Source organism: Xenopus tropicalis, chromosome 3 (assembly GCF_000004195.4).
Source record: "Xenopus tropicalis strain Nigerian chromosome 3, UCB_Xtro_10.0, whole genome shotgun sequence".
Classification (NCBI taxonomy): domain Eukaryota; kingdom Metazoa; phylum Chordata; class Amphibia; order Anura; family Pipidae; genus Xenopus; species Xenopus tropicalis.
Window position 1 is genome coordinate 111,360,806 of NC_030679.2, and position 24,943 is coordinate 111,385,748.

At 37.2% G+C, this 24,943-nt stretch overlaps 1 protein-coding gene across 1 annotated transcript in view; it reads right to left on the reverse strand.

Moving 5' to 3' along the window:
* agbl1 (ATP/GTP binding protein-like 1) overlaps window positions 1-24,943 on the reverse strand; it is a 247,638-nt gene that overhangs the window by 164,481 nt on the left and 58,214 nt on the right. The window contains exons 11-17 of the mRNA XM_002933316.4: window positions 22,045-22,613; window positions 19,692-19,775; window positions 18,670-18,759; window positions 18,069-18,217; window positions 16,404-16,491; window positions 12,949-13,093; window positions 10,851-11,004 (exon numbers count right to left, since the gene is read on the reverse strand). Coding sequence (XP_002933362.2) covers window positions 10,851-11,004; window positions 12,949-13,093; window positions 16,404-16,491; window positions 18,069-18,217; window positions 18,670-18,759; window positions 19,692-19,775; window positions 22,045-22,613 — 1,279 coding nt within the window. The remainder of the gene's footprint in view (window positions 1-10,850; window positions 11,005-12,948; window positions 13,094-16,403; window positions 16,492-18,068; window positions 18,218-18,669; window positions 18,760-19,691; window positions 19,776-22,044; window positions 22,614-24,943) is intronic.

A 24,943-nucleotide genomic window follows, 5' to 3' on the forward strand; every position in this document is an offset into this window, starting at 1 on the left:
TTGCCCTGTGCATAAGCATATTTAACAGTATAGCGCAAACACAGTCGCTTGAGGTTTCATGCGCTAGTTTTGACGCAAACTGCCACGCCATACAAACATGCACATATGATGATGCAAAACTGCACATATAATGACGCAAAACTTGTCATAAATTGTGTGCATAGATGGTGCAAGCTAATGCTCTAATATATCCATACCAACTACATGCTTCCTAACTTAACAACCTAATCAGTTGGTGTTTAAATGAAAAAAGGTATGAAAGACTCCATCACATTAACAAGGGAAACTGCCTTTATAAATAAGAACAAAGTTAAAAAAGGGTAAATGTTATTAAAACATTGTAAACAAATTAACATTTATATTTTTATAATAATGCTAATTAACATATCATAAATTTGAGAAACATTAACATGGTTTTATTAATGACATACCTAAATTAGTTTATTGTAGTGCAAATTTGCAAATACACTAGCGCAAATGGTAAAGAACGCGCAGTCAGGACCATGCCACAAATGAACTGGCGTAAAGATTTCAATGCAGCCGTGTCTGCACAAATCTGCCCCTATATACGCGCAAATAGCACATATTTAGGCGCAAAGTGCGCACTCACGCAAAAAAAGGGGCACTTAAAACACGCCCCTAGCCACACCCCCAAAAAACATGTTGTTGCTTGCGACATTATTGCCCAGTATTTGCGACATGTGCATAAAAAGAACTGGCGAAAAAATAAATGAACCAACGCAATGTAACGCATATGCAATTGCGTGTGCGCACAAAATGGTGCATAATCATAATTGCGTCGGTTTGTGTGCTGCGATGCATTGATAAATGAGCCCCAATGTGTTTTTAGGAAGTGCAACATATAAGTTCCTTCCCACAGGTTTGCCTGTGTGTAATTGTTTTCTTCAGGTCATAATTAACATAAAGTTCTTATGTTGCTCCTTTGAATACCTTGCTTTTATAACTGCATATACTGCATCTTGCTGAATTCCCAGGGACTGTTAAACTTTGTCTTCCACAACATTAGAAGAAGTTAGGAACAAGAAATGATTTAGTGGCAAGAATAGCTGATGTGCAGTTGTGGGGTAAAAAGTACAAAACCAAAACAGGGAAGTATACACTGTCCCTAAATGTCAGATACAGAGAAATTTGCCCTGAGGTTTATGCCATAGGACAGATTCCCAGTGCTTTTCTGTATCTACAGCCAGAAGCACTGCATCAACCCAGGTGCAGGCACACTGAGTGGATTTAAACATGAAACACATTTTTTATTGTCAAAATCCACTCCATGTGCAGACACAAAAGAGTCAAGGCTAGGAGAGGATTCTCAGCCACGTTTATTCAATGACCACGAATCGGCCAAAAGCGGCATAAGCCTAAAGGCTGAAATCCCTTGCCAGAATTGGAAACATTAGGGGTAGTGATGAGCGAATCTATCATTTTTCAATTCAATAAAAAATTAGCAAATGTTTTCGAAGATTTGCAGTACGTCAAAAATTTGTGAAACGCCAAAAATTATGCGTGTCCATCCATGCCTGCCGAAAAATTTCTCTCATCCCTAATTAGGGGTCATTTATAACATACAATAATATACAACTTTTGCGTATTTTCTGTGACTTTTTCGTACTTTTGCGCACCTTTTTTCATACCTTGTGACAAAAAGGCGCAACAAAATCTTATTGTCGTGCCGAGTACGAAAGTTTCGGAATTCATTCAAGCTTCGGTATCATGACTTTCCTTGGGCCAGGTTGGAGCTGCAGAGTGCCATTGAGCCCTATGGGAGACTTTCCTTGGGCCAGGTTGGAGCTGCAGAGTGCCATTGAGCCCTATGGGAGACTTTCCTTGGGCCAGGTTGGAGCTGCAGAGTGCCATTGAGCCCTATGGGAGACTTTCCTTGGGCCAGGTTGGAGCTGCAGAGTGCCATTGAGCCCTATGGGAGACTTTCCTTGGGCCAGGTTGGAGCTGCAGAGTGCCATTGAGCCCTATGGGAGACTTTCCTTGGGCCAGGTTGGAGCTGCAGAGTGCCATTGAGCCCTATGGGAGACTTTCCTTGGGCCGGGTTGGAGCTGCAGAGTGCCATTGAGCTCTATGGGAGACTTTCCTTGGGCCGGGTTGGAGCTGCAGAGTGCCATTGAGTCCTATGGGAGATTTTCCTTGGGCCAGGTTGGAGCTGCAGAGTGCCATTGAGTCCTATGGGAGACTTTCCTTGGGCCAGGTTGGAGCTGCAGAGTGCCATTGAGCCCTATGGGAGACTTTCCTTGGGCCGGGTTGGAGCTGCAGAGTGCCATTGAGTCCTATGGGAGACTTTCCTTGGGCCAGGTTGGAGCTGCAGAGTGCCATTGAGCCCTATGGGAGACTTTCCTTGGGCCAGGTTGGAGCTGCAGAGTGCCATAGAGCCCTATGGGAGATTTTCCTTGGGCCAGGTTGGAGCTGCAGAGTGCCATTGAGTCCTATGGGAGGCTTTCCAAAATCTGAAAGGTTTTCCTGCATTTTACGATCATTCAGATATGAAAACATCAAAACATATGATTTTTTCGTATTTTCAAATACAAATTTTTCATACTTTAAAAAGCCCAATACAAAAAAACATTTTTTTTTATATTGTGCTTTTTAAGCGTACGAAAATCATACTTTGATAAAACTGCCCCAGTGCAAAAAAGGCCGCAATCAGCTATTTTTTTGTACTTTGCCTACTGCGTAATTCAGACATTAAGGCCCTGTCCTTACTGACTACTCTATTACCTCCATCCTGGGGCCTATTAGTCCTCCTATTTCATTAGTTTACCTCTTTGCTCAATTTTCGAGCATTTTGCTGACTTGAATAATCTGACCACAGACAGACCTTTATCTCCTTAACACTGTTTACAAAATGAAAAAAGGAAGATACATGAGAAATCATATGGAAAAAGCAAAGGATACATGTACTTTGCGCATTTTTTTTCTTTCTAGATAAGGTAATGAGACCATAGTTTGTCATGCAGTATGGATCAATAATCGAATCAATAGCAATATACTTAGAAAAAAAAATAAAGAAACAAGCCATTAAAGCAAGTCATTAAAAGAATAAAACATAATTTAAATGTGAATAATCGCTGTAAAAATATATTTTCAGTAATCATTTTGCAAAGTTATTTATTGATGCAGTTATAAACTGACATGGTTTATATCTTTAAGAGTTAGAAAATATTGTATTCATCTTTCAAATCAAGGTAAATGAAGGCATTATTCTAAATATCTGTGGACACTAGCATTTAGGTTCAAAGCTTATTTTACAATCAAACATATGCAAAGCTCTAAAATGGATGCAAAATAGAGTACGCATTGAGGCAAAGTTACTTGCACCCACACATGCACCTGGCACCCTGTGGCAGTTGCTGCACAAATGCAAGGTAACCCTGGAATTGCTGCCATTTTAGATGTGGTGGTAGTTGCAGCAATCCACTAGCAAGAAACCAGTAAAAATTGTGTCCATCTCTACTTTGAGTGATTTGCCAAAAGGATACTAACTGGGGTCCATGCTGGTGCATCTCATGCATGTTGCACTATGGGCTATGCAAAATTATGCTTTATATATTCATTTCTTCTGAGTATTTGTCTGAATGATTGGAGAGCAGGCTCTAATTGCCATACATTTTCCCTCGCTAAATCAGTGGTTGATGCCAGTGGTAATTAAATAAAAGTCAATAAAGTAAACTGGATTAATTTTGCATTTTCTCGGATTTGACAGATTGTTTGGACAGGGCTGCCTCATCCCCACCAGTACTGAGTTCTGCCCCTAGCATCAGGATTCCAATCAAGCAATGGGTGCAGGGCATAGCCAGATGCCAGACACAAATGCTTTTTGAATGAGACTAAGCACTTGTGTAGGGAGTCATAGTAAATGACAAATAATAACCAATAACTAGTTACAACTTGAGTGGCAGCACTGTACATTAACACCCCACCAAATAATTAAGCCTCAGGAATTAATAAGCTTTGTGTTTAAATTGAACACAATACAAGTTATTGTATTAAAGGGGTTTGGTTATTCAGAAATATAGGATACGTTTGCCATGTTTTTTTCCCCACAAGGCACACTTTTCCCCCAGAACTTATGTGCCATTGCAGGTGCAATGCAGGCATTGAATCAAACAAAATGGTGCTGTGTCAAGAATAACTGCATCCAACTGGGGATGCTCTTCATCACAAAACGGATGCAGTTGCACCAAATATTCTCCCAGTCTGTTATTTTACAAAAGAAAAAGTATGACCATAAAGATGCACCTCCCCTTCTTGGATGTCCAAGACAAAGTTCCTCATTAAAATTCAGTATAGATAAAATGCACACTGAGTATGTGCAATAACAGAAAAAATAAAATATGTTAAATTTATCAAACAGTGCAGGGTTATCTGGTAAGGGAGATCAAACTCCCAAGGGAGAAAAAAAATCTCAGTCAAAGTCAGTAAACAATTGCACTACTGGGTTATAACACACGTGGATTTTATACTAGATTCCTGAACCACTATAACTTAGATATTGCTATCTAAAAAAATGGCTAAAAGATCTTGCCATCAATGTGTGAAATCACACCAAATCAAACCCACACACGTTCCATACAGTGACCCAATACCACGCTCACGAGTAATGAGTCTCAGTGGCAAGAAATGGGTCAACCTGCCCCTCATGCAAACAACTCCCCAGTGCCTAGTACATACAAGGAAAAGATCCCCATCAGGTAAATTATGGAAAAGAGAGACCCTGCCTGATTTGAAACTAAAAAGCACTAACGCGCATTTCACCCCTTACATTGGGGCTTTATCAAGGCAAATGCATTTCCGTGTTAAACCATATTTATAGCTAAATGGCAATTCAAATGCATCACTGAAAAAGAAGCAAAAAAACAAACTAATCAGAGAATGCCACATCACAAAGTGGGGATATCATAAGCCAATAGAGTTCTCTTATATGTAGTGCTTCCGTAATGCAGAGATCACATGTCCACTTACATCCAATGGGGCACCTAGAGAGATCACCTGTCTACATTCATCCAATGAGACAACTGCACACAATGCAGAGATCACATGGCCACTTACATCCAATGAGGCAGCTGCACACTTACATCCAATGAGGCAGCTGCACACTTACATCCAATGAGGCAACTGCACACAATGCAGAGATCACATGTCCCTTACATCCAATGGGGCAACTATAGAGTTCACTACAGAGTCTACATTCATTCAATAAGGCAACTGCACACAAGTATACATTTCTCCTAATACCAGCAAGTAATGCAGAGATCACATGTCTACTTACATCCAATGGAGCAACTAGTGAAATCACATTCATCCAATAAGGCAACTGCACACAAGTATACATTTCTCCTAATACCAGCACGTACTTTAAAATATGCGCACTCTATTGGTGATCTCTATTGGCAATCAGTTTAAGCCACACATGTTCTTCTATTCCTCTAATGATCCGACATATACGTTCCCTGCATTTCCATGGAAACCAATACGGAACCAATGCGTAGCAGCCCAGTTCCCCGCATTTCCATGGAAACCGATACGTAGCCAATGCGCAACTATCCCATTCAAATAGGTAAACCATCCAACCTATACCTATGGCCTATACAGATGGTTTAGAATTGCAGTAGTATTCCCACCGTTACCATGGCAACCACTGCCCAAACATCCAGTTCTGATGATTTGACAGCATTGTACTATTTCCTTCTCTATATTTTTACCCTCTTTCCTCCACTAGTCCAACCTATTAGTACTTATTGAAATAAAAAGACCATTATAATTATGTGAATTAATTAAGGTGATAATGAATTAGATCATGAAATTGTGATAGTGTGATGAAAACATGATGAATTGCAGTGATGTGATGAATTGATGTGTACCTCAATTCATATTGATTGCTAATGAGGTGAATGAAAATAAATTCTTGTGATGATGTACCAAAAATCATATATGTGTGTCAAATATAAAGAATAATGGTGATATCATGTATTGTGTGTGAGATATAAAATAGTGATATTGTGTGTGTGTGTGTGTATAATGATGGACAATTGATATAAGTATGTAAACTAAATCATGAACTAACAATTACATGAAATATAAAACATGTAATATAAAACCAGTGTTCCAGTGTTCATTGTGCGAATGACATCTGCCCCTGATTATTTAGCCACAAGTGTGATTTCTATTGACGCAGGTTTCTGAGGGAACCCTGGAGCTCCAAGGGTCACAGTACCTTGTGTCAATAGCTGCAGCAGCACTCAATTTGGAACGGAAAGCAGGAAGGACTGATTGGTGCTGAGCAAAACTATACAGAAGTGCGGAGAGTTAATTTGGATCCATTTGACGAAAATGGTTTTCGACATAACTCACTGCGTGGAAAAACTCATGTGGACCTGTGGATGTAAGTAAGGGCTCTGGTACACGGGGAGATTAGTCGCCCGCGGCAAAACTCCCTGCTCGCGGGCGACTAATCTCCCCGAGTTGCCTTCCCTCTGCCATCCCACCGGCGAACATGTAAGTCGCCGGCGGGATGGCAGACGCGGCGAGGCGATTTCGGGAAATCGCCGAAAAAGCCTCGCGAGTCTTTTTCGGCGATTTGCGCGAAATCGCGCCGCCGCGTCTGCCATCCCGCCGGCGACTTACATGTTCGCCGGTGGGATGGCAGACGGAAGGCAACTCGGGGAGATTAGTCGCCCGCGAGCAGGGAGTTTTGCCGCGGGCGACTAATCTCCCCGTGTACCAGAGCCCTAAGCCCTATAATCTTTTTACACTCTGGAACAATTCATTCCAAAGTGGGAAAAAATCTTTACATTTGCCCATAAGATGTATCTAATAGTATAATTCCACTGCTTCTGGTTCTAGACATCATTAAACATGAACTAACAATTGCCTGGCATTGCAAAAATTATAATTGGATTCATAATAGCAGCGCAGAAAAAAAATATGGGGACCGTATACCACAGATATGAACATTAAAATTAATTTTCAAAAATAGCCTCGTAAACAGAGATTGAAAACAAGCTGACTTTATCCCAATCACAAACTTCAGCTGAATTTACAATGCTTCTTGAACTGGTAGCGGCGGAATAAATGAGCTTGTTATTACCATGCTGAATGGCCTTATTATCTAGAGTCAAATCTCTTGGATCAATGTTCGCACAAGTGTGTGTTCATTCCAAATCAATTAGTAGGAAAAGAGTGGCGAGATACTTGTGCTATCTGCTGCGTTTAAAAGAAAAAGCACTAAGAAGCTTTGAAAAGATTTGATAAAGCACTGGCAAAATCCGATTTGTCCCTCATTGCAAAATATGTCATGTTTGGCTTTGAGAAGTTATTCAGACGTAAACAGCAACCTTTGTAATTAACATTCGGTACTTGTTGAAATGCAGATTGCTGCACAATTATAATAACTCGAATTCAATAATTCATAGGAATCTAATGCATTATTAATCAATTATCGAGGCCTAAATTACTTTTAATGAGATTAAAAAGATTTTAGTGCTAAGCAGTTGAATTGTATTGATTTAATTAATGTGTTTAATTAAACTGTGTACATTTTCTTCAGTATCATTATTTCCAATATCCAACACAAGTGGCTACTTTAATATAGTACGAAGGGGGCTGTGCTCTTCTTTAGTCCTCATCTGCAATTAGGTTGATCATATTCAGAAATCTAAGTCTCATCACATAAGTTACTAATGGAGTGGAAAATGCCTTTACAGTTGAAAGCAGCTATTCATTTATTTGAGATCTGAGACATTTATTTTGTAGCACTACTTTATTATTTTGTTTTATTGAGTGACAAATGTAGCTGTAATGTATAATGTACTGTTTACAGTAGGGGGTTACTGGGATTGCCCTTCTTTGCTATATTTGTCAGGAATTTCCTGGTTTAGAAGCAGGGACCCGATTTACAAAGGCCACTGCTACTCCGGGGAGAGCCACAGAATGCAATGTGGTCTGGGACTGGCTGATAATATCAGTGACTCTTCCCCCTGTCTATATTCCCTGGCCCACAACCATGATCCAGCTGTAGGCAATGGTTTACTTAAAGGGCTATTTAAACCTACCCCCACCAGTAACCTGTGCTGGATCTTTAATGTTTTGCTCTTGATCGTGTTTACTGGTTGCGTTCTTGCCCTAGTCCAGCAATCCCCAACCAGTGGTTCAGGGGCAATATGATGCTTGGATGTTCTCAGTGCTCCCAAACCAGGTAGTTATTTTTGAATCCCTGACTTGGTGGCAAGTTTGGTTAAATAAAAACAAGATTTTCTACCAAATAAAGCCTCCTGTAAGCTGATGTGTGTGAATAGAGGCTACCTAATAGCCAATCTAAGCCTTTATTTTGCACCTCCATGAACTTTTATGATGCTTGTGTTGCTCTCCAAGTCTTTTTACATTTGACGGTGGTTTCCTGGTTTTGACCTTTGGCCTGATTTTTGACTCTGCATATTTTCTGCCTGCCCTGACCTTCTACTTGGCTCCCTGCCCAGACCCTTCCTGAACTCATACTTGTATTATATGCTCCATATACTGAGGTTTGTGTTTTTTCTGTGTTTATTAAATCGTGTTTTTAAAGCTAAGTAATTACTAATGGTTATTCAGCAATTGGCTCCATACAAACCAGCAATTCTTAAAAATATTGGTTGTTTTACAAACAGAGCCGCAGCTGTTGCATTAATGATAATATTTTTTGTCACTTCTTTAATTGCAGTAACCAAATTTTATTGTACCAAACCTCCATATACTCATAAACTTATGGTGCTTGTGTTGCTCTCCAATTCTTTTTACATTTGATTGTGGCTTACGAGTAATAAAAGGTTGGGGATCCCTAATGTAGAAATCCTTGTTTGATTGCTGTATATTTGCTATTCATTTTACTGAGCTATCTTTTATCTGTTCTCTATACAAATCCTCACCTATTGCATTCAGTGAATCGTTGGAAAATGACTTCTCTTAATAGTAAATGACCTCTGTGTTTTATAGAAAATTTGCAAAAGTACAGACTAAATTGACATGACCATATTGATATTGTGTTTTCATTCATAGTTACTACTGGCCCTTTAAGACCTAAAGCCATTGTATCCTATAGAAAGTAGGGCAGTAGTAGGCCTTGCAGCTCTGATGGCTGTCACAATCACTACAAAAGGTGCTTAATTAATATAAATCATGTTAGAGAGGAAGGACTGGATCGTTGTAATAGACTTGGCCTACAGGTAGCTGCTTTACACGATATTTTAATAAGAGAGAAATATTTGTGCTTCCTTTATATGCCAGATAACCTGCACTTAATTAAGGTGAAGTTTCATGTTAATGATTTTGTGCTGCAGATGCCAAATTAATTACTGCTTGCGAAACATCAAAGGGCTTTATTATTGCTCCTCTACTACATAAAGCCTTATAAAATAAATTATCTGTACTTTTACTCTACCTTCCTCTTTATGGTTTTACCTAATTTCTGACATTTGGCAGGAAATAAATAGCTGTATAATCCTGTCACTGAATCACTCTGCAGAAAAGAAAGTTGAAGGCAATGTGCTGTAAAGCAATTCGGTGTGATAAAATATCCAGCTTGAATTCCTTAGCATCATCACTCACATAAGGCCTGTCAGCGTTTGCCAGAGTTCTTCAATCATCAGCACCTCTCAAAGTGTATGAAATCACAGCCCAGACTGTATTCATCCGGAGATCTACTAGAAGCGGTGTATTGTACCGACAATGCAATCAGAACTGGTTCTACTATAAGAAGGCAAACTAAAGCTGATCTTGGGCATCACTGATCAGTGGTACAGTGTTAATGCTGCTATGAATGTGCTTAGTACACAATACCCCAGGCAGAGAAGCTGAGATACAGGGTGCCGTTCATTTGAGCTTTATGATGCTATTTTCAAAACTCTGTTCCATTATTTTCTATGCAAAAATGAACTTGCATTTGAGCAACCTTTTACTTTTTTTTTTTTTTTACAAAGAGGTATTTCAATATTAAATGAATCATAAGTTCATCATTCAAGCACCTTTTATGAAATTCCTGACCTTTGTTTTTCAAGATTTTTCAGATGTGGGCTGCACAGTTTCTCTTTTTCTTCATTTTTCTGAAATTCTCTGCCATATTCTCTTCAAACTAACTAACTAACTACACAGAAAATACATGCAAATATCTGTTTGCAATTAGCATAGCACACTTAAAGCTAGCATTATAGTTATCTATACTGTACACACTCCAAGAATCTTATGTCGTAAAGTCCCCGGGGGGTGTCAATTTGTTCAGCAACCTCCATTTACTGTAATCACTTACCTCCTGCCACCAGCTTGTGAACCTGTTCTTTAAAATTGCATTGCCCAAGGTACATGGCCCACTACCAGTACAGAAATCTTTCAAAATGTTCTATACTGTGCAGAGGAGACCCGTGGGACCCTTGGAAAAGATGGCGGCATGCAAGCACTCCTTTTCTTTAAAACGTACATTGGCTCTTTCATAGCAGAGCCACCATCTTTCACACAATACAGAACTTTTCTGACGATTTCAGTAGATAAGAGCTTACAGTCACTGTAGGCACCCCACTCTGATTTAGCAGTAGCTATTTACCTGTTCCATGCTGTCCTTGTCATTTAACTGTTCTGCAGCCCATATTTATTAAGTGGTGGCAAGTTTTCTATGTGTAGTATTGTACTGTTGTGTAACTTGTCACATAAGTTTCTATACAGAAATGACCACTGGATAACGTGTTGTGGAGACCAGACTGTTTCCATTAAATCTAGAATAAAGTCTGATCTGGCACATGTCGGGTTAACTTCCCAAGCATTAAAATATGTTCATAAATGTTGTTGATTTTGAATGTACTTACGTAATTCTTGGTAGTGACTTCTCCGTTTTGCTGAAGGCATTGCAGTAATAGTAACCAGGGGACATGCATTTCCACCCAATGTGTGACATAGGGTTTGCTGCTTAAAGTATATTGTCTTAGAATTGTGCCTTTGCTGTAAGAGCTCTAAGTGGGACTGTTGAAAAAGAAAGAATTTATGTCAAGAATTTGCTCAATACAAGTCTTTACAAGATATTGATTAGTTTGCAAATGGCCAAGAATTGGCCTTGTCTGCACAAGTTCCTTAAACAGCGTTATTAGTCTCAAAAATAAGTCTGTAATTATGGTCAGAATCACCAATAAATCTACAATAAATGAAGCCATCTGTTATATTTGTGCAGCTATTGCTAAGTAAAACCTTTGTCCTAATCATAGTCTAAGAAGTACAGGCACTCATTCTTATAGTAAAGCCTTTTAAATTCACCAGAGAGCACCTAAATATTACAGTATAAAATAGAAAGTCAACAAGTTCAAACAGACACACTGAGCAAAACTTAAATCTTTGTTGAACACTTTTTATTTACAAGTTTTACCTGTAGAAAAAACAGTAGTTAGCCAATTATTTATCCCCAAGTATATTATAAAAAATGATAACGGCAACTAGTTGGTTGAAGTATGTGGGTGCCTTCAGATGTGGGTGTAAGAATTTGCAAAGCATGTAACTTGCTAAATATGTTTTTTATTAGGACTGACAGGGAATATAAACATATTCCCTATATACATATAGTAACTGTTGAACTACTAATGTAATATAAATAGCCACATGTATTTGTACCAAACAGTTTATAGGAAAGACATCAAGAGGATTGTGATAGAGTGTGCATAAGTAGAAGGGATGCATCATAGGCGATAGCTGATCACATATTGGACATGCATGGAGGTGATGAAAAATGTTTCTTCTAAGGGTATAAAGCATTGGAAGATAGGAAAAATGAAAAGAGATGTGGAGATATGATGGATGCTTACTTTAGAGACAAAAACACCAGCTGGTGTAAACAAAGAGTGGGAAATAAATCCAAGATCCATGAGGTCATTTAATATAAATTATTAATATTACTATTATTATTTATATAGCGCAATCAATTTACGCAGCGTTTTACAGAATAGAGGGGTACAAAAGACAGAACAGTTAACATGTACATATAAACAATTCACAAAAATGGTTTGCAGTTACATTTGGATGAGGATCGGAGACACTAGGGGGAGGGTCCTGCTCGCAAGAGCTTACATTCTAAAAGGAAATATATAGAAAATGTAAGTGTATGAGAGAGAGAGAATATTTTTGAAAGCGGAAAAGTTTTTCAACAGTCCCATTATTTTTCCTCCAGAAGTGCCCTTTATACTGAGAACATATATAGAAAACTTTATTGTTGCCCATCTGACTAGAATGCACAAGGGAAATGTGGCTGCAGCTGTCTGCTGCAAAAAGAGAGGATTTGGATTAACATCCTTTTCTTGGGTAAGATGTAACAATTTTGTTTTAAACATATTTGTCTGACATCAGTTTTATAATCTCTATAAGAGCAATGATTCAGGTCTTCAAAGTTGTGCACAGGAGTTCCCTCTTGGATTTTATTATGAGTCAGTGACACTCACATGCCCAGTGTATTCTGAGATGCTAAGCTTAGAGGTCATCACAAATCATTAAGCATAAAATGAGATTTACACCTCATATAAACTGATGTTACAGGGCTGATTATAAATTCTGATGTTAATTGCACTGGTTTCATCTTCCATGTAATGAGAATTTTAATAACATTAATATAAAACTTATGGAGGGGCCCAAAAATATTGTGTATTGCTTAGTAAGTAATTGTGCTGTAGAAGAGCTATTTGCAGTGCTTTTCTCTCATTGACATGTAGAGCTCTATAAAGTACTAGTGGTATACAATGCCATATTTTGTCTACTACAGCAACAACAAGAAAACCGTAAATAAAATAGGATCTTCTGTCACTATGACTTTGAAAGCAATACAACCCAATAAAGATGAACAATTATTTACTACAGAGATGGTTGCAAAGCCACCAAAGTTAGTTTCTTTTATAATGTTTGCTGTTACTGTATTCAGCTAAATCTTACCATAAGTGCTGTAAAGGTATAAGGAAAATGATAAGCCAGGTAGCAGACATCATCCATATGGGGAAATTTTTGTGTAAAAGAAAGTGTATAATATCTTCTTCTTCTCTTCTTTTTTTCATCTGATGCCCGATAGCAAAATAGGTTTCTAAAAATAACAACAAAAAAACATAGATATAATATGTGACTGTAATATATTCCTATATTATATTAGAACAGATATCGGGCCTGATTCACTAAAGGGCGATAAAAATTATCGCACGCTTTTTCGCGTTAAAAAACGCAAAATAACTTGCGCGCAATTCACCATAGTATTATCGCGTGCGAAAAATCGCCATTTTCGCATGGGGTATTTCATGGCGTGCGTTCATTTGCGCAACTATTTCTATTTGGCTACAAGTGATAAAATGTTTCGCCAGGCATGGATTCGCAGCAAATTTTTGGACGTGCGTTGAATTTTTTCGCGGCGGATTTTTTCATGCGTTTCGCAAAACAATCCGCCAATGGCAAAACGCATGAAAAAATTCGCCACGCAAAAATTCACCGCACATGTGTCAAAAAATAATAGTAACGGGCAACAATTTTTTTGCCCGCACAACATTTTTGCCGTTTCGGGGATCTTTCGAAAGATTTGCTAATTTTTCACTAAAGAAACCAGAACACATTTGCTCATCACTAGTGGCTACTATTTATATGTGGCTAATATTTGTATACACCATTTATATGCTTCGACAATTTTTATACACTATTTCTATGCTACCATTCATATTCGGCGATTATTCGCGTAATTTAGCGCATGTACAGGCAAATACCGCATTGAAATAGTCTTTCGCGAGTTAAATAACGCTTGCAATATCGCGCGTAAAAAAGCGCGAGTATGCTTATAGTGAATTGTGCGAAAAATCGCCAAAATTAAGCGGCAGTAAAAAATTTAGCGCACAATAAGAATAGCGCACGTTTTATCGCCCTTTAGTGAATCAGGCCCATCATCTCTTGTATGAAACTTAATATAATAATGTTAGTAACAGAATGTCAGTGATGTCAGTTGCACTAGTGAAGTACATTGACCTCCTCCCTTAAATATAAAAAATATTTTGCAACCAACAATGCAGATAGCCCTGAAACATACAGTATGTGGATGTGCACTATAATTCTATAATTTCTATAATTTTACAGTAGTAAAGTAAAAGTTCATAAGTAGTGTGGCACAGTAGTTAGGAAAGCATATCTCTCCTAAAAAGCTCTGAGATAGATGAAATATGGATATAACAGGAGCTGTATTGAAAAAGCCAATAGAGTTGTTATGAGTGATAAATCATGACCCCAGAAATGTGCTGAGAGTTGAACTGCACTCTGTCCAGGAAATAAGAAGTTGGTTAATGCTTGAGCAGTTTGGAAAATCAGGGAAAGACCCAAAGAATGTGAGTAAAACTCACTTTGCTGGTTGGAATTTCAACCTCAGTAGCAGATGAGATCCTTTTAAAGAGCAAGACATTTTTTAGGCTGTCGGTGGACCAGTCTGTCCTTGTTTCAGACCAATGAACTTCAATATATCTATGACTGACATGTCATTGATGGTATTATACAGTAAAAAGCTCAGTATTGAAATAACAGTAGGTTATGCAAAAACATGGTAACGTTGTCCTGGTCTATTAGCTTTTGAATATCATAGAATAATAAAAGCAAACACTCGGTTGTTCTGGCTACTGCTCTAGTATATATTGTGCCCACAAAATTCTATTAAAATATATCTGAGGGTCTTTAATTCTTAGGCCCAGGGCCAGATTAAAAATATGAACACTAGCTCTTGTTAAAAACTACTCTTCCTTCAAAAAAAGCACAATTTTCTTCTAAATTCAAGAACAGTAATTATTTGCACTTTACACATAAGCTGTATTGTGCCCAGAAGTACATGTCAAGCGGTTTTCCTGAACAATACCAATTATGGTGTTGCCTAACCTTGCAGCTTTAAAGAATATTGTGCAGAACTTCTTTGACAATTTCCATCATCTCTGTTGTACTGGAGTGTATAATGAACACTGATGGAAATCTAAAAGCTGTAAATTTGCTTTAATCAAATATCCTTGTGTGCTTTAAGAGTTTCTCTAGCCCTACCAATTCCCGAACCAAGGGGATAAAAATATACACGAAGATGTGGAGGCTAATAGTTCTTTTTGGTACCTCAATTTAAGGCATTTTATAATGTTTCTTAAAGAAATCTTTCAGGCTGGTGTTCTATCAAATATATATAGCAAAGACACCCACATATGATGTTATATTAGAATCACTGGTTAGTCTTCAGATTGTTGTTTTAGTTGGGGCAATATTAAATGATAACTTTGTACCATAATTTCAATTTTCTAAAATATATAATTGTACAGTAGGTTTAAATGTACTAGTAGAGTCCACATAGTAGGTGATGTTTTCTTAGTCTTAATTAAACTTCATTATTGACTATATTTAAAACATCTTTAAATTTGAGTGTTGGGATTTTTAATTTGTTTGGCTGCTATCGATAATTCCCAGGGGGTTTTAGACCATCCATGCGTCAGCTGTGTTTAAGTATTTCTCTATTATGTAGCACCATAGACTGCTAACCTTTATGTAACCTTTATGTACTGTAGTGTCTCTCAAGGCTTATCTGGGAGTGCCAGATACATTTCTTCTCTAAGGCCATTGTTCTTATTTCTCCAGTACAATGGCCATACAGTCCATAAACCAAGTTTGGTTCTCACATCGTACCTGTGTAAATTTTACCTCCCTTCCAACAAACATTTTCTATGTTTTTGAGAATAACTGCAGTATGGGGAAGTAAAGCTGTCCACTTTATACATATATATTTTAGGGTTCTCTTTAATGAAATGCTATTGTAGGTTAACCTAAAGCAGCATGGATCTATAGTAAAGCACTGCAGATTTCCTTTAATTTCTCTAACAGTACTACACTTGTCAGAAGTAAAGAGACTACTGACCAGTATTGAGGAACAAGGGTTAAAAATATTGGGAAAAGCATGATTGGTTTTCAGGTGTAAGGATTTTAAAGCGATGGGGGTGGAGTCACGATTTTTAGATAGCTTCTTAATCTGTCACTATAAAAAACATTGAGATTATTTCAGCAGTTTACTGCACAAAATCATACTAAGATGAAAAACTGAGCATTGGTCAAGTAGTGCAGGGGATATAATACATTCTGTTGCTGATACAGTATATTATGTATACAGAGCAAACCAGGAATTAAATGGAAAAAGAAATTTAGCACCTGGATCTTGAAAGCCAATGTGTATAGATAGCTATATTATTAGTATAAAGGTTACTTGAATGTTGGGGTACCTGAGAGGGCATAAAGATGAACAATTACCATAATACCTCGATATCTCCCTGACCATCTATCAATTCCACTAAGTATTTCAATTGTAATTGAATCCAAAAAGAAGTAATGAATGACCATCACATACTCACTTGTAATAACAGATGTCATAGCCAGTTCTCACCCAGTAATTCTTTCCACAGATTGCATCCTTCACTGAATATAAAACAGGTTGCATACCTACAATCCAAAAGAGTTTGAGCAATACATTAATACCTGTGCCTAGCCTTCTTTATTATAATTGTATATTAAAAGGTATGTATGTATGACATGGCAATGTATATACAGGCATGGGACCTTTTATGCAGAATGCTTGGGAGCTTAGGTTTTCCAGATAAGGGATCTTTCCATAATTTGGATCTCTGTATCTTAAGGGCAGTGGCACATGGGGAGATTAGTCACCCACAATAAATCATCGCTATTGCGGGCAACTAATCTCCCCAACATGCCATCCCACTGGCAACAATGTAAATCGCCGGAGGAATGGCATACGCATTGCTTTGGTTTTCTGAAGTGGCCCAAAGTTTCCTTGCGAGACAACTTCGGGTGGCTTTGTGATCAGGTACATTTTTAAATTATTTGACCAAAATTATGGGCTTCCCATAATTTGGAGCTCTCTAGATATCGGGATAATGGGTTTCTGGATAAAGGATCCCATACCAGTACTAATTAATGTGGATATTTATATATATAAATAAATATATATATATAGAGAGAGAGAGAGAAACAAACACACACACACACACATATATATATATACACATACACTCACGCATATTTATATTTATTTATATATATATATATATATATATAGACACATAAAACACATTCCCCCACATTTCACATGCATTCAGTCTTGAGGAGTCGTTTATAAATTATTCATTTGGAGTTTTGTTTAGGAGAGAATCCTTTTTAACTCCACAACAGTCATTATTAATTAAAATAATTAGAGATGATCACAAGTCTACATTTCCCAGCAAACACAAAATGTACTTTTATTATTACTCTAATTAGTGAGAGGAAAAGCAGGCATTGTTGCTGCATTACAAATTGGCAGGATAGTGACACATTGTTTTCTTTAGAGTTTCATTAAGGAATATTGCCTCATATTTATGTCTTCAGTCTGCTCATGTATTTAATTTCATTCAAATAGCAATTACTGCTAATTAGTTAACACTGTTTCATCCCACTTGAAGAAGTAGTATAAACACAAAATTGAAAGAAAAAAAATATGGTGAAGGAAAAGAGAATGGAGTTGTATACTTCTACAGTGGGTTATGGCCACACAGCTTGAGAGCTTTGTTAGTCACTTCGTTATGGGTAGTTGCTTAGTAAGTTCAGATTATTCCAGTTAATCACATAGCTAGACATAAATTAGATAATGCTTAGCATCAATTTATCAGGCTACCAATCAAATGATTTAAAAATCTGGTTCAATTCCCCTAATACATACATGATTGCAGATTCTGAGCATATGAATCTACAGTATTACACGAATTACACACCCTTAATATATACTGTATCAAAAGTGCTAGTAATAGGTATCTGCTGGTTAAAGCACACTGCTGAATTGTAGCACAAACATGAAGATCTCTGTAGCATGCCTCTGGGGTTCCATGCTGGCACATGTGAATAGTGCCTGGTGACCCCAGTAGAAGAGCTCTATCATGCATTATTCCCCGCTGTGTAGCAGTGGCTGCTTAGCAAACATCACAGTTTGATAGCTCTGACTATCTCCTGCTCCAGTTTGAACTTACCATAATTAAACTGGCTGTTCACCTTTTCACAGTTAATGACATTGAAGCGATAAGGAACATTAGCTTTCATTGCACTGACTTCAAAATAGAACCACTGGTGATGCTGGTCAGTATTAACATCAGCGTTCATAATCAGATCATATTCAAACCTATTACAGAAATAAGAGTGAATGACGAGAAGGATATCATATAGAAACATTCATTATTTCTTGATCATTTTGCCCCATAAGTCCTATTTTCTTATAGGTTAGGTTAAATTCCTAACTAAGCAAAAGAAAATCAATACTAAGTGCTACTCCCTCCAATTCCAATGAGGTCTACACGGTGTGAGCAGACATATTACATGTACTGTATCCCCATACAAATATTTCATCTTTTTCAGAATGGACTATGTAAATCCCTTGGCATAATCAGATGTTGGCAAAATATTATATCATTTTAATTACAGTAATGTCTCAGAGATAAGGGGTTCATACTATATGAATCCACTGTGCTACATTTATGCTAAGTTAATTTTCACCTAAAATATTCAGAAAAAAGTACAGTATTAGGTACGAAATGTCATTTAAGCTTGTGATTATCTGTTGACTGATAGACTTACTCGCGAACTTGTATAACTTTACGAAGATTTCCTGATTCAAATTTGGAGTAGAATTTCAAACAATTCTCCTTCTCACAGCTTTCCAAGACACTGAAAGAAGAATGCATAATACTAATCAGATGTTTTTGCCTGAATTACATAAATATCACCCACTTCCACAATATTATATATATAGTACCAATGTCTGTGTAAGGATTACCTTTATTAACTGAGTTTATGCTATCTGATTACACTGCAGTCCTGTATTAAGAACAAGATGCAGTGGGCCTCATTTATAAACACTGGGCAAATTTGCAACTGGGCTGTAACACATGGCAACCAATCAAATGTTTGAATTCATTGTTCATCCTGCTGCTGGCTGAAAAAAGCCAATCATTGATTGGTTGCTATGGGTTACTGGCTATGGGTACTTTTGTCCAGTGTTTAAAAATGAGTCTCATTTACCAACACTGCATAGTAACCCATAGCCAGCAAACTGGTGTTATTGCATGGTAAAAAAAAAAGGTAGCACATACAGACAGATATATGTAATTTTGAGAATAGCATATAAGGGGATGTAACGTGCTTTGTATTGCAACATCAGTAAATAAGACCATAAGTCCCTCTTTATATCTGGGCACTGTTTACAAAGGGGCATATGAACTAAAATTCAAACTGGGGAATCCTTTCAGATTAGCATAGTTACTAAACACTTTGTTGACTGTATGAATCAAATCAATGTGTTTGCTTTAAAAATTTAAAAATCCAATCAATGTGTTTGCTGCTTAAAACAAACAGCATTTCATTCAATGTAGTGGGGCTAAGCTGTAAAATGATTTACAAATCTAGTCCATGGCGGAGCCAATCCATGAAACCTAGGTTACACTATCACAAATGCTAATAAAATCAGTATTAATACTTTTTCCATGCAAACCCCTTTTTAAGGTTGAGTAGATCTAATTTTGGTTTAGTGTAAGTTTCAAGAATGCAGCATAATATTATAAATTATTTGACAATAGTTCTGAACAAAACAAAAGTTTTACCTAGGGTTTTCCAAGTCAAATACAGTTCGATTAATGAGGTCAGCAGGTTTCAAATGGCGCTGGATATCTTCTAATATTTTGTACCTAGAAATGCAATATGAAGAATCTGTGGATAAATTCCAGACAAAGTAGATAAATAGTTGAACCAAAGAACTGACTATATGAGCCTCCAGGCAATTCATATCATGAACTAAGCTAGACCAAAACATTTAACACTGATCCATGGTGAGAACAGTGGTCCCCAACGAGTTGCTCTCCAACCCCTTGGATGTTGCTCTCAGTGGCCTCAAAAAAGGTGCTTATTTTTGAATTTCAGGCAAGTTTTCATTGCATAAAAACGAGGTGTACTGACAAACAGAAACCTCCTGTAGGCTGCCAGTCCACATAGGGGTACAAAATAACCAATCACAGATCTTATTTGCTACCCCCAGGTACATTTGTCATGCTTGTGATGCTCCCTAATGCTTTTTACAGTGGAATATGGGTTAGGGACCTCCATACTAGAATATACTCATTGGCAGAAAATAAGCAACTTGATGATAATTGATACCTTATTCTGGTAAGTTTGTGCCAAACCAAGATGAGATTTGGGTACAAAACACTTATGTGTACTAATTTAGTGTGTTTTGTGGCTAATTCAGCATGATCTATTAATCAGTCTCATGCCAGTGTTTTTAATGTGCTCATTTCTAATTTCTAATCCTAAAAATCCAAACAATGAGAATGATATGTGTACTATGTGTATTATATAGTGATAGATGATAGATGATAGATAGATGGATAGATAGATAAATAGATAGATGTAAGAGAGAGCTATATGCAAAGAAAAATGTTAAACGTATTTTACAGCAAGATGGTCTATTATTATCCAATGAACATATGTATGAATATATGCTGATGTCCCCAAATGAGTTTAATCTTTGCCTATTGAGACCCGGTTGATGATATTATAACACCAAATTTAGGGAAAATACAATTTTATAGCACACTGCCTTATGCCTGCTTAAGATAACCACCATAGATTTATGTTGCATTGCAATTGGGTTTAACAGCAGAGGCAGACTGGTTTGTGACAGTATAATGCATTTTTCATTAGCCACTGTTAGACCAAACATGATAAATTAAACTTTAAAGCAGTGAGAAGTGAAAACCACACTCCATGGATATGCAGCAATCTAAATAGCATTTTACTTTACTGATGATAAACACATATTTTGAAAGAAATATTATGTTATAGTGAAAGTAAATTAGTTTGATTTAAAGACTGAGGCGTCCCTATCCCTATCAAATGTCATAATCTGTATCCTCTGTAACTCTGCTGAGTTATCTCTGCTCAAATTTTGGATACTTTAAACAGCTACTTAGTTGCATGTAGCATTCATTTTCACCTGTTTGCTATTTGAACATTTTTTTATCTTGTTACTGATTTGAAGGGTGATTTAAAGAAAAAAAAAAGAAAAATAGAGGTTGCCTTGATTTTGCAGGTGGCCATAAAGACACTAACATGCTGTGGGTCAAAATTGCAGTATATTTGTAGATTTGGGCATCTACAGTCAAATCTCAGTTGAAAATGGGGCAAACATTTTCCAAATCCCTGTTTTTTAAAAGGCCCTTCAACCAGTACAGCTGAAATCATCCTGACTGGTCAACATAATATCTGCATTCATAATAGGGTATCATGTATATTTCCCAGACAACAGTGTTTTCCAGACTGTTGGGAAACACAAAGTAGTGCCAGGGTTGGCTCAGTCTGTAGGCTGGTTAAGGTAAGTTTGGAGAGGATGCCTATTTGCTCTGCTAGATACTTATGGAAGCCTACCTGGAAGTCAGTTACAGGGGTAAAACTTGGTTTGTTGTCTTAGATATGCTTGGAACTATGGACAAGAGACTGATACAATGCTTTAATGTGTCTGTAACCTTGTTATTTGCTAAATGAGGCTGAAATATCTTTGTTCTTTAACTTGGAATTCTCTATACCACTGAATAACAATGTTGTCTCTATAAAATAGCCAACTTCAGACTCAGGTAAGGACAACACAGTTAATTAACAAAGAGTCTGGACAGCCTTTTAAAATTGTGCTTACATGTTAAATGTACTGAATGTTCCTGCAAACATTGCCACATGGAGGTGCAGGCACCTTGATGTCAAAGGAGGCCTTTTCATGGTAGAGGATCAGCTTTGGCTGTTGTAATAATATGGTTTCTCTTTGGTTCTCTCTGCATCCTATACACCACCATGAAGCAATATGTGCAAAAACCTCTGGAAGTAATTTTAGATCAGCCTTTGGCAAAACTAAGGTCTTCTGATTGCAGTATACATACAATTTCTGAAACATGAATTGAATGGAATCACCTCTGTGATCCAAACTTCTTGTCTGCTAGAGGCTGAGAATAGGATGGGTAATGGTGACCCCAGAAATCTGGAAATGCCAATACTTTGTAATCTGGAACAGATTTGGTCTTCTCAGCATTAGCCATGTACAGATGAGGCTCATGAAATGGAATATTTCCTTTGTGCTGTTCCAAGAGCTGATTTACTATTGCATGATTTTGTGATTCATCCCAGTCACCCTGTTTTACTTTAAATGGTTTAGTGCATTTGTTTGGAAGTGAAGTTGGCTCCACATATCCAGAACTGGCAGAAGGTGAAGCTGATGGATTTCTTGTGTGATTCAGTTCACAGCTGGTTTTAGTTAAACTGTTGGTAGCTTCAGCTTCCAGTAGATGTAATCTATTGCACTTTGCTCGTAGTATCTCTTTTTCAAAATGAGTCCACGAGGGATATTTTTCCCCAGTTATGCTCTTCCCACAGCAGTCTTCTTGGATCCTCTGAGCAGCCAGAATATTATGTGCATTTGCATGTGACGTGACACAAATGTTTCCGGCATTTGGCTTGACTTCTTCATTTTCAGAATGCAGGTCCTTTAAGAAGCCAACAAAGTAAAAATGTAGGTAGCTTGTGTAATAATGTAGAAAAGATAGGTAATTCACAGTGTTTTTTATCTCAAAAATATTGTAAGATTTATCAGGTGGAAGCAGCAATCAACAAACATGACCTAAACTATAAATGACAATACAACCATAAAAGTAAGGGAATGTGTTAAAAAACAACCTTTTAAAAAAATAATTGTACAAAAAATAAATGCACTATACAGGTATGGGATCCTTTATCCAGAAATCCATTATCCAGCAAGTTCCAAATTACGGAAAGGCCATCTTCTATAGGCTTCATTATAAGCAAATAGTTCTAATCTCCTTTTTCTCTGTAATAATAAAACAGTACCTTGTACAGGTATCGGACCCCTTATCCGGAAACCCATTATCCAGAAAGAATTACGGAAAGCCTGTCTCCCATAGACTCCATTATAATCAAATAATTTGGATTTTTAAAATTGATTTCCTTTTTCTCTGTAATAATAAAACTGTACCTTGTATTTGATCCCAACTAAGATATAATTAATCCTTATTGGATGCAAAACAATCCTATTGGATTTAATTAATGTTTTATTGATTTTTTAGTAGACTTAAGGTATGAAGATCCAAATTACGGAAAGACCCCTTATCCGGAATACCCTTGGTCCCGAGCATTCTGGATAACGGGTCCTATACCTGTACTTGATTTTAACTAAAATTATAATTAATCCATATTGGGGGCAGAACAATCCTATTGGGTTTATTCCATAATTAAAAGATTTTTAGCAGACTTGAGTTATGGAGATCCAAATTACAGAAAGATCCCTTATCCAGAAAACCCCAGATCTCGAGCATTCTGGATAACAGGTCCCATACCTGTACTTTATTTGTATCTTACATGTATTGTCATCCACCTGATTTCCATAATGCCAGCACTCCTTCCACAACTTTTTTTTTTTGCATATACAGTATGTGTGTCATATAACATGGGGCAAATAAAGATAAAAGAGAGCAGTGGAGCAAGAGTAGGTATTTTGGTAGACAGAACACAGCCCTCAGTAAGGGTCTAAACAAGTAATTTTACAGTATTTTACAACATCCAAGTTGCTAATAAAAAAAGGGATCCTGTTCTCAGCCTCAAAACCATAGGCCTGTAAGTCTGACATTAATGGTAGGCAGTGATTGAACTGGAGTGAAAAAAGCGGAGGGATGCTATGTGTGCACACACCAAAATATAGGCCATGCCCACTGCCATAATAAGCCTCACCCACCAACAGTTGTTTTAGCTTTGCCCACTTTAAAGCAAAGCCACTTTGCTGTTTCAATCTACTGAAGACTTTAATGCCCATATGCATAGATTTATAAAATACGTGGCCTGTACAGACCCTAGAATGAAAATTGTGCATGTGAATTTACTTGGCTGGCAATTTAGCTTCTGCAAAACAGCACCCTGCCTGCATCTTGTGTGTTGTACGCCCCCTAACTGTATAAACACCCCATAAAACATATATATTTGCAAAACACACATTCTATTGAATCCAACATGGGTAAATGTTTATTTCTATACTAAACTGCAAAGCCGTGCTACAATCATACAGCATTCCCTGTTATTATGCACTTTCGGGTACATACTTTTTCTTCATCTTCCACATATGACATTAGTGTATTAGTGCAGTATAATATAATATATACACATATACACATATGAAGAAGCTGAAGAAGATGAATAAGCTGGAGGGTCAACCAGAAAGGGATGTATCTGCTATACGACACACAAACTACTCTATACCATTCTGTCCTCTTTTCTCACATTTTGCCCATTTCTCACATATCACCTTATAGTGGTATCCACTCTTTCATTTTCTTTATATTTATTTTATTTTTTCTTCTACTTCTACTTTTTCTTCAGTTTTTTGGGCTTTGCCATTTTTTTTAGATTTCTCTCACCTATAGTTGGCTTGACTACATTAGAAATCACAATTCTATGAGTTTTGTGCCAGCATTTTTTTTTTATGTGTAACAGATCTTGATTAATTAAATCACCTTTTATGAGGAGGTGAGTAGGAACCTTGACTCTGGGATGCAGTGGATGTCATCTACTTTGATTTTGCTAAAGCATTTTATACAGTACCGCACAGAAAGTTACTGGTTAAAAAGTAATATTGGCATGGAATATAATATTTGTACTTGGATACATAACTGGATAGATTACGAAGAGTGGAGGTAATCTAATTAGAATATATTCTAATTGGACTGGCGTTGTTAGTGGAGAACCTCATGGGGTCTGTTCTTGGCCCTTTGCCTTTTAATTTGTTTATTACTGACATGGAGGTGGGCAT